Source organism: Pyrgilauda ruficollis, unplaced genomic scaffold (assembly GCF_017590135.1).
Source record: "Pyrgilauda ruficollis isolate IOZ18807 unplaced genomic scaffold, ASM1759013v1 scaffold43, whole genome shotgun sequence".
Classification (NCBI taxonomy): domain Eukaryota; kingdom Metazoa; phylum Chordata; class Aves; order Passeriformes; family Passeridae; genus Pyrgilauda; species Pyrgilauda ruficollis.
This window is the reverse complement of record NW_024525823.1, coordinates 10985235-10994609: the sequence shown is the minus strand read 5'-3', so window position 1 is coordinate 10994609 and position 9375 is coordinate 10985235. Positions and strand designations below refer to the sequence as shown.

The window sequence follows — 9375 nt, the reverse complement described above, 5'->3', positions numbered from 1 at the left end:
CAGCCTCTGCGCGGCACGCGCCCGCCCCGGGCTGGAGAACGGCACTTCCCAGCGGGAAGCGCGCGCGCGCGGTCGGGAAGGCGCTGAGGGGGCCGCTCGCCCGTGTCCGCGGCGCCGCCGCCGCCGCCATGGTGCTGTGCGACGTGTGCGGCCGGGCCCTGCCCTCCGAGGCGGCGGCCGGGCGGCACCCGCGGCGCCCGTCCCTGTGCCGCCGCCAGCCCCGCTGCCCGCTCTGCGCCGCCGCCGTGGGCTGCGACGAGCTCCGGCGGCACATGGAGACGGCCCACCCGGAGCCGGGCCCGCCCGGCTGCCGCAGCCCCGGGGCGCCGCCCGAGTGCCCGTTCTGCGGGGAGGCGGCGGGGCGGGAGCTGGAGGAGCACGTCAGGGCGCGGCACGGGCACCTGCTGGGCGCCCCGGGCACGGGTGAGCGGCGCGGGGACGGGCGGGTCTGTCCGCGGGGATCGGGGCTGGCAACGGAGAACCGGCCGGGGGATAAAGTTGCGACGAAGGAAATAGTTATGTATTTAGGTACTGTAGTTTATTCTGGGTGTGGTCAGAATTTTATTTTAACTAACTGGCCGAGTGCTGGTAGTTATTTCAGAAACTTAAAGGTGGCATCTCTGCTGGTGGGTAATAGCCTTTGAAAACTAGCATTTGGAATGTAACAAGCTATATGCATTGACTGGATAAACGATGGTTAGGATGCAAAATGTGCCGGTACAGTCAACCACACTGCAAAATCTGTCATTAAAATGTTTTTCGTAACAAACCCCCCCACCAAGAACACACCCACCCCACTCACAGGTCGTAGCATTGAACAACATTTTACTTCCATGTGTGCAAATAATGCAGAGCTTGAATAATTTACTTGCCTGCATGCCAGTTTCTGCTTTAAAAATAGTTGTATTAAAGTGTTTTGGTTTTTTATGTATTTAACAGGTTTCAGAAGACTGTATTTTGCAGTGTTGTGTTAAATGCTTGTGGTGAATTTAGGTGATCATACCACCAAGTTTTCCTCCAACCCATCATAAACATTTAGCCGGGACAAATGCCTTCCAGAAACTAACACAGAATATCAATTCTTGTGTTTTGTGAACTCAGGAAGGTGCAGATAAATCCTAGGGACCTGCAGTAAAGATGGAGTCAGGCATTTGTCTGTGGTTCCCAGTGACAGAACAACAGGCAGTGGGCACAAGTCAAAGTATGAGGAATGCTATTTGAATGCAAGAACACTTATTTTTACTGTGAAAGTGGTTAAACACTAGAACATGTTCCTCTGGGGAATTTGTGAGGAGTCTATACTTGGAATTATTCAAAAAATGGCTGGGAAAAGCTTTGTAACTTTACCTATACTATGTGGTACCCTCGATAATAATCCTAAAACTGCAAGAAGAACAGTATTTGAGGAGATGTGGGAAGACCAACAAAATAAGAATGACAGCACTTTTTATTCTATCAGGCAAATAGTTGCTGTGTTATTACATGAATGTTAAATTTTTCTGTTAGCAGAACACATCCACTTATTAATGGTTTGATTTTTCAGACTAAGCATTTCTTTATACAAATATTATCATAGCAAATTGTGATCTGTAAGTTAAATGGGGAAAAACTTAATTGAAAGAAGGAAAGTATGTCTTCAATTTTTCATGTATTTAGATACAAATTCTTAAGTGGTGAAGAGAGCAACAGCTGTTTAGAATTTGCTGCCTTTCACTGGGGAATTTCAGTGGCAACATAAACTTCCTTACTGTGTATTTGTTTTAGATTGTGTATCAGTTAGGGGATGATTCTAGCAAAGAACCACAGGAATTGCATTAATCAAGAAACTCAATTTCTTTTTCAGATGCAGGGAATGGTGAACAGCTGTATGAATGTCCTATGTGTAGTCTCACCTGTACAAACATTCAGATTCTTGAAGAACACGTGGATTTACACTTGGAGGAACATAACTTTTCAGAAGGTATGTGAAAGGGTACAGGTTTAATAATACTTGAAAGCATTTGCAGATACTTGCTTGTTGTAGTGTAGAATCTCACTTGAAATGAAAAAAAAGATTTCTGTATTCAAAGGGAATTTGGACGCATGTATAATGAAGTTAACATAGCTAAGGTCCTGTCACTTTCCCAAGTGCTCTACTTAATTACCAGGCTAATAAGGAAATGTTTGTCTATGCATGGTTGCTAAGTAACTGAATGCATGCTAGCCAAAGGAAAAACTTGGAGCAAGACATGTTTAAAAGACAACAGTAATATATTTGTTTTTCTAACTTTATAGAAGGTTTACATAAATGGAGTTTACAGTGGCACGTTCCACTGTGATGAGTTTAGAATTTATAGCTTATGAAAACTTCATTTTTTTTCTCAATTCATTTCTGCAAATACTTTGTTGATTCATTAATCATAGCGTTAAAGTAAAAAATCGAAATTAATTTTATTTTATAACATGGCTAAGCGAATGTTAGCGAATTCCCTATTCAGTTCTCTGATTGTAAATTTTTGTCACTTCATTGTGAGACTGCTAGCAATGGTCCTAGACGCTACTAAGTTGTATTAAAGGAACTGAGACTTCTTGCTAACAGTGAAGTGAAACACAGTAAACAAAAACTGTCTTCTCAGTGCTACAGGTAGGTGCATTATTTGCCAAGTAATTTCTCCAGTAACTGCATGAACTTTGTCCAAGTCAAGAGACTGAGTCTTGGTAGACTGAATGCAGTCAGTCCTGTTCAGCATTCATTGCTAATAGCTCAAAATAATGCAGGGTGCATCTCCTAAAATTAATGCCCAATTGTGTTTATGTATGTCTGCTTAGAAAGGAATCTCTAAAAATTAAGCTGAAACCATTACTATCCTCCTGACCAAGTCACCTCACTTTGAAATGTTGTCCTGGGGTAGGTGGAAACATTAGAGATCTAGAACTGGCTCAGCAACTCCAGACTGAAGAAGATGAATGGCAGAGATCAGAAGAAGAGAAGCGAGAGAGGGAAGAATTTCAAAAGCTACAGGTACACTCTTGTTTCTAAATAGTAAACTTAAAAGCAGTTGTGCCTTGAGAAGCTGAGTATCTTGGAATTGTAATGTCCTGGAATGGTCTTACCAGGTCAGACTGTGCAAGCCACACAGTCTACGTTGAGATAATGGTGCAGGGATGGGTTGGAAGCAAATTCAGTCTCTTGGCAATGCTGAACCTGGCAGAGTGCTGGACGTGGCAGCCTTGAGCTACTTGGCTTTACAGCTTTGAGTGGTGCTGGCTCAGGATGGGGCTGGCTGCTCCCTGTGCTTGCTGTTCTGCTCTCCCTCCACACCTGCTGCCTGTGCTCCAGCCAGCTCTTGTGCTCTGCCTTGCAGTGCAGCCTGGAGCATATTACTTTAGCACCAGAGTGCTAAAGGCTCTGAGCATCCTGGCTGTCCTTTACTGGAATACCATCACCTGCTCCAGGTCCTGCTTCCTTCTGTCTCCCATCTCACAGCCCTGGTAACTCACTTCCCACTCACACTGCCTCCTTGCCAGACTGCCTCTGTGCCGATGGCTCTGACAAGAGGGAGCAGTGGGATGTGTCTGCTCTTCCAGGTGTGGCTTTCCTGGTCCCATATTCATGTTCAGGAATAAAGCTTGGTCTTCAGCTCTAAAATAATTGTAATTCTGAAGTTTTTATGTCTCACAGTTTTTCAAAGTTACTGATAGCGATTTTGAGAGACTGCATGGACAAAAGATGAATTTTAAAAATGTGATTTAAATCATGCACATTCCATCCCTAACAGAGGCAGTATGGCTTGGATAATTCTGGTGGCTTCAAGCAGCAATTTCTAAACAATATGGAAAGAGAAGTTGATAGAGGAAGGATGCAGCCCTTTGAATATCATAAGAGAAAAGCTGACATGATGGAAAGTTTGGCTTCTGGCGTAGATGATGGGAGAACTAAGACATCAGGTAAAGATGTTGAAATTATACAACTAAAACTGTACTTTCTAGAGCTTAGATTGTATTGACGAAACCAATCTTTATATATAATTCTTTATATAATTCATTGTTTAATATTGGCTGTGTCCTAGTTCTAAGCATAATTTTCTAGACCAATCCAAATTGTTACAGTCCTAAAGTCTTAAATAAGGAAATTAAATCATATCTTGGTATATTTTTAATCTGTGTTCTAACTTGCAGGGTGTTTGTTTTGTTGTTTTGGGGTTTTTTTCTGTGGAACTTGGAACCCAGTTGTCTGGTTAATAGATGTATTGTATGTATCAGAAGATGCACATGTTTTATCACAAGCTGTTGCCCTTGACTCCTGTGCTTGATTACTGCTTAGTACTCATTGGTTCCTAATCCAGTGTAGCTGTTCAAACTTGCAGGATCTTTTTGTCTTGTGTCTCTTTTAATTGTTATATTGTGTAAGCTGGTTGCAGGTAAGCACAGTGTTCACCTCATTACAAAGCCCAAGAGAGGACTGGGAGGAGTAGACGTCTACTTGATACATCTTCTCTTAAATGTTTTCTGGTTGGTGCAGAAACACAGGGTAGATGGGTCTTTGTGTCCCTATCAAGAGGCTCCCTTGTCTTTCCAAGACCACAATTCAATCATCTTTGAGCCTATTGCTAGTGGTTCTGGCTTACAAAATATCCACTTGGTTCTTGACAGCTAAAATAAAATGTCTTCTGTGAAACGGATTGCATAGAAATAACACATTTAAAGTTTTCATTCTTGATAATGGTGTAGATTTCAGAGAGGTTCTTAGAAAATTATTTGTGGTGATTATGGAATAATTCTCTTCACAACAACAAGGCTGTGAAAGGGCTTTTAGGGTTTACATATATGAATTGGAGAGAGTATTCCCAAGCATATTTTTTCATGTAACAAAGGAGAACTTGGAATATCCTGCAAGAGGATTATTTAAAAATATTTACAATAATTCTCAAGTTCTGTGACATTTCTGCCATTCCTTTTTTTTGGTTGTGTTGTTTTTTTTTTTTTTTTCCCCTCTTAGTTTCTCCAGGAAAATAAGTTGGGGGGAATAAAAGGTTTACATGGTGTATGCATAAGTATTGCCATGTTTTTAAGATGATGTACTGGAGGTGGCAGGGGCATAGGAATGCTTTATTGGTGACATACTTTTTCTATATCATTGTAATAGTTCCTTTGACTATCACAGTTCATAATCTAGTCCAAGCTGTTTAACTTAAAATAATTATTGTGTAGCAACAGTGAAAAAAATAGATTTAGTTTTGGAAGCTTCATAGCACATAAATTCATCAAAGTAAAGACCACTGAAATTAACTAGGGGCAATTTCCACTGCTTTTGTGATTTGGGCTCTAAATGTAATGAAGTTTTAAAATAAATTGTATTAATCTGTATCTGTTCCAAGTTGGGGAAGGAATCTTCTGGTAACATTTTACAGATACACCTTTTACAGTACATTTTACAGATAAGCTTCATATTTTGTCTTCTTTAGGAGTCATTGAAGCATTGTGCAAGTACTATCAGAGTGAGAACAAAGATGTGAGGCGTGTGTGGCTTTCAGCAGGAGTAGATCACTTCCACTCATCTTTGGGTGACAGAGGCTGGGGTTGTGGTTACAGGAATTTCCAAATGCTCCTTTCCTCACTGTTGCAAAACAGCTTCTACAACGACTGCCTGAGAGGTATTAAACAAAATGCTGCTTGTTCCACGTACCTTGGATGACAACCTGCTGACTGATGTTTTGCCTTTTCATTTACACAGCAAGTCTTACAAGGTCAATGATACCTATTAAATGGTGGTTACACCACTGGAACTTACTGTGGAAGTGTCAGAGGTGAATACTGGCAAGAAATGATGTGATTGAAGTTTTACCTTTAGTTTTTTTGGTGCATCTTTGTAACATCAAATGCCTGTTATAAAAGAAGCTGAATAGTTTTAATTAATAGACTATTTCAGTCACTGTAACAACAATTCAAAAGCTTTTCTGTTCCAGATACTACACTAATTCCTAGTATCCCAAAGATTCAGTCCATGATTGAAGATGCCTGGAGAGAAGGTTTTGATCCTCATGGGGCATCTCACTTCAACAACAGATTACATGATTCCAAAGCATGGATAGGAGCATGTGAAATTTATTCACTGTTAACCAGTCTCAGGATAAAGTAAATATTGCTTTTTGTTGTGGTTGTTATTATTAACTGCTGATTTAAGTGCTGTACCTTTAAAGGTTAGAATTCCCAACTGTGTGACGACAAAGCCACCTTAGTGACTAAATTTAACCATATATAAACAAATCAGATTTAATGCAGCATGAAGCTGTATAACTGCTTACAGGTACATGTAACTGCTTATAGGAGGTACATAAACTGAGTAACTGCTTCGATCATTGAGACTTGATGCTGAATTATGCCACATATGCATAAATTAAAACATTGGTGAAGAACATAATTTCTCTGAAAGTTTCTTTTCAAGAAGAATCTAAATTTCAGCTATTTTCTATGGCTTTTAATAGGATTCTATAGTGTATATGTATAACATATTAAAAAAGTAGCATTAATTTTTGCAAGTTTCACAAGTTCTTGTTAGACTGAACAGAGCAGATCACTTCTTTCTTATGTAATACATTTTCCAGTTTGTGACAGTATATGTTTCATTGCTTTGTAATTATGTGTCCCCTACTCCTGTATTGAAAAATAAGAAAGTTGTAAGGACCACTGGGTGCAGGAGGCAGGGACCCAGAGGTGAAAAGAAGCAACCTGCTTGAAGTTTTGTTGTTTTCATTTTCAATGTTTTGTAGGTGCCAAATCATTGACTTTCACAAACCCACTGGCCCTATGGGTACACACCCTCGCTTGTTTGAGTGGATTTTGCATTACTATTCTACAGATAATGAAGGTGGTGCAAAGGTGGTATGTACTTCCAAACCACCTATCTACTTGCAACATCAAGGTCAGTGTCACAATATGCTGGTTTCTTACTATTATCTATCTCTCTTTATAGGTACTGCAGTTCAGAGCAGCATTTTTTAGTCCTTCTTCGTTGAATTGAAGGCTTGGTTTTATTTCCTGTAATTTTCCTATTTAGTAAGAGCAACATTAAAGTTTGTATTTTTATTGGATGGAAGAGCTGAATGTGATTGGGATCTCAACTTTTTGACATGTAATCTTATAACTATCTTCTTAAATTTTGAGTAATGCCTTCCTTGATCTGAAAATTAGTCACTAGTTACAAGGTAGTAAATGGGATTTACGTGTTTCTAAACTACTGAAACTCTTGTTTTGATAATAGGCCACAGTCGTACTGTTGTTGGAATAGAAGAGAAGAAGAACAAAAGCTTATGTTTGCTACTGTTTGACCCAGGGTGTTCTTCCCAACAAATGCAGAAACTCCTGAAACAAAACAGTGATGGAAGTGGTCTCAGACTACTTCGGAAATTTGTGGGTAGCCTAAAAGAAAAGCAGTATCAGATAGTGGCGGTAGATGGGGTGCTCTCTTTGGAAGAGAAAGCTGTAAGTATCTCAGAAAACAGTTTCTGTTTGTGAAAATTTAGGACCATCTGCATCTCTTCTTTAAATGCATATGCATATATGGTTGCATGGTGGATTTTTTGCATCTTTTCACTTTCCTTGATCTTTTTCTCTTCTGCTTTCTGCTTATATAATCCTAGGATATCAAAACCAGTAACATTTTGCATATAAATGGATGTCACCTTGATCCAACTGACAACTTTTAGGTCTTGTATGAAGCTTTCAGCTGTTTGCAGATGTAAATTAGGCTTTTTTAAAATTTTCCATTTTCTTACAATGTTTTCTCCTAAATAACTGACTGTGAGCATGTAAGTTACTTACAAACACTCACAGTATAAAATTACGTTCAGAGGTTTGAGCTGTTGAAATTTTTATAAATCCTATCCATGTGTTTGACTTTGGGGCATTTTACCTTTTTTAAGGCCTTAGAAGTTTTCAGCAGATTGTCACATGTGTTTTTTGTTTCTTAAGCTTTTTCTTTCCTACACTAACAAATTTATTCTGAGGACCTATGTTCCAATTCTGTGGTGTCATATCAGCACTGTTCAGCATGTTCAAACTTCAGGACACACTTTCATTTAAACTATGAAATAACTGGCAACTGAATCACTTGCTCAGCTATATTTAATGTGTATGTTGAAATGAGGTATTGTCTTAAGTGTTTTCTGGCCCTGAACATGTCAGAAATATCAGTAAAGTATGAACATCCTCTCCTCCTACTGGAAAAAAAACCTTAAAATTCAGGACACGGTGTAAAAAAGGTGTTGTTTGGGATTTGGTGAGGGTGGTGGTGTTCATTTCATTTTGGTTTGCCACTTTTTTCTTCTTTTCAAAAATTTTATGTATATTTAAAAGTATCAGTTGTTCAGAGTGTTGTCTTGGAAGCTCCCATTTAAGTAAGATGGAATGTAACCCATAACACTCGTTAAGATTACTAAATGCTAATTTGGAAGAAGCTCTTTAAAGTGCTGCTTTTGTTCATTAAAGTATTTTCTTTTCCTCTCTCCCCACCTATTTTTAGGCTCGCTGCCGTGCTTCTCAGGTCTTAACATCAGAGAAGATTCCTTAAAGGGATACCTTTGTAACCTGCTTCTGGAACTTTCTGGGTGCAAAGCATTAAACTTCTGGACTGTGACCCTAACCCAACAATTTTTAGACTTAAATTGTGTCTCCATAAATGCTTGGGAGCTCTGGGAATGCACAACACTGGAGTAAACCTGTAGTTTTTGTATTCAGTCTGGCATCCTGATACAAATGTAACTCTGAAGTATTGCAGTTCTTATCTCATTAGAAAATGTGTTATTTTCTTAGTTGCTTAAAATTAGCAACACCTACTGTCTTGTAGCTAAATATGCACTGTTGGTAATGAGCAGTGGAGAAAAAGATACTGTGGAACTACTTCATTGGAGTTCCTGGTCATGGTTTGCCTCTAAATGTGTTTATGTTGCCACTGTGACCAGTCCTCTGTTTCTTCAGGGTTCAGTCTGTTGCACCAGGGATTAATTTACTAGTAAACGTCTCTTCAATTTGCTGGCTTCTCTAGATGTATCACTTGAATACATGTCCTTAGGAAGTGGATCAGTGTTGGCATTGGCTAAGAGGTCTAACAAAGCAGTGTCCAAAATACAGTGTGTGTGTTTTAGGTGCTGTGCAAGACAATTCTTTGGGGTAGAGGAAGAAAATATTCCTTTTGTACCATGAATGAATAAAATTAATATATTTTTTAAAAGTGTTTATTCTATCTTCACTTCATCCTTTTTTTTTTTTTTTCTGTTTTTTCTGTGTTTTATAATGTATACCCCAAAAGGACGCTGCGTTTTGACTAGTGCCTTTGTTGTGCCGGGTTAATGCCATTTAAGAGACTGGAGCTGTCTGCTGAAACAAATGTCTTGGGTG

General features: G+C 39.5%; 1 protein-coding gene across 3 annotated transcripts; it reads left to right on the top strand.

Annotated features, from left to right (window-relative positions):
• Positions 1-42: 42 nt before the first annotated feature.
• On the top strand, positions 43-9208 carry ZUP1 (zinc finger containing ubiquitin peptidase 1). 3 transcript variants are annotated; one of them, XM_041478201.1, is made up of 9 exons: positions 43-423; positions 1844-1960; positions 2892-3001; positions 3759-3927; positions 5445-5633; positions 5946-6114; positions 6750-6901; positions 7241-7461; positions 8501-9208. In XM_041478201.1, the coding sequence occupies exons 1-9, from the start codon at positions 129-131 to the stop codon at positions 8546-8548; spliced, it is 1470 nt and encodes a 489-aa protein (XP_041334135.1). In that variant the 5' UTR covers positions 43-128; the 3' UTR covers positions 8549-9208. The 3 variants fall into 3 exon arrangements, with proteins under 3 accessions (XP_041334135.1, XP_041334133.1, XP_041334134.1); XM_041478199.1 differs by having other exon boundaries at positions 43-528; XM_041478200.1 differs by lacking the exon at positions 5946-6114 and adding an exon at positions 5714-5786 and having other exon boundaries at positions 43-528.
• The last annotated feature ends 167 nt before the right edge of the window (positions 9209-9375 follow it).

Excerpts from the sequence above, each read along its gene's own strand:
- ZUP1 (XM_041478199.1), top strand. The coding sequence starts at position 129 with ATGGTGCTGTGCGACGTGTGCGGCCGGGCCCTGCCCTCCGAGGCGGCG. Across the intron at positions 6,115-6,749 it reads TTAACCAGTCTCAGGATAAA|GTGCCAAATCATTGACTTTC; the intron begins GTAAATATTGCT and ends AATGTTTTGTAG. Across the intron at positions 6,902-7,240 it reads TATCTACTTGCAACATCAAG|GCCACAGTCGTACTGTTGTT; the intron begins GTCAGTGTCACA and ends TTTTGATAATAG.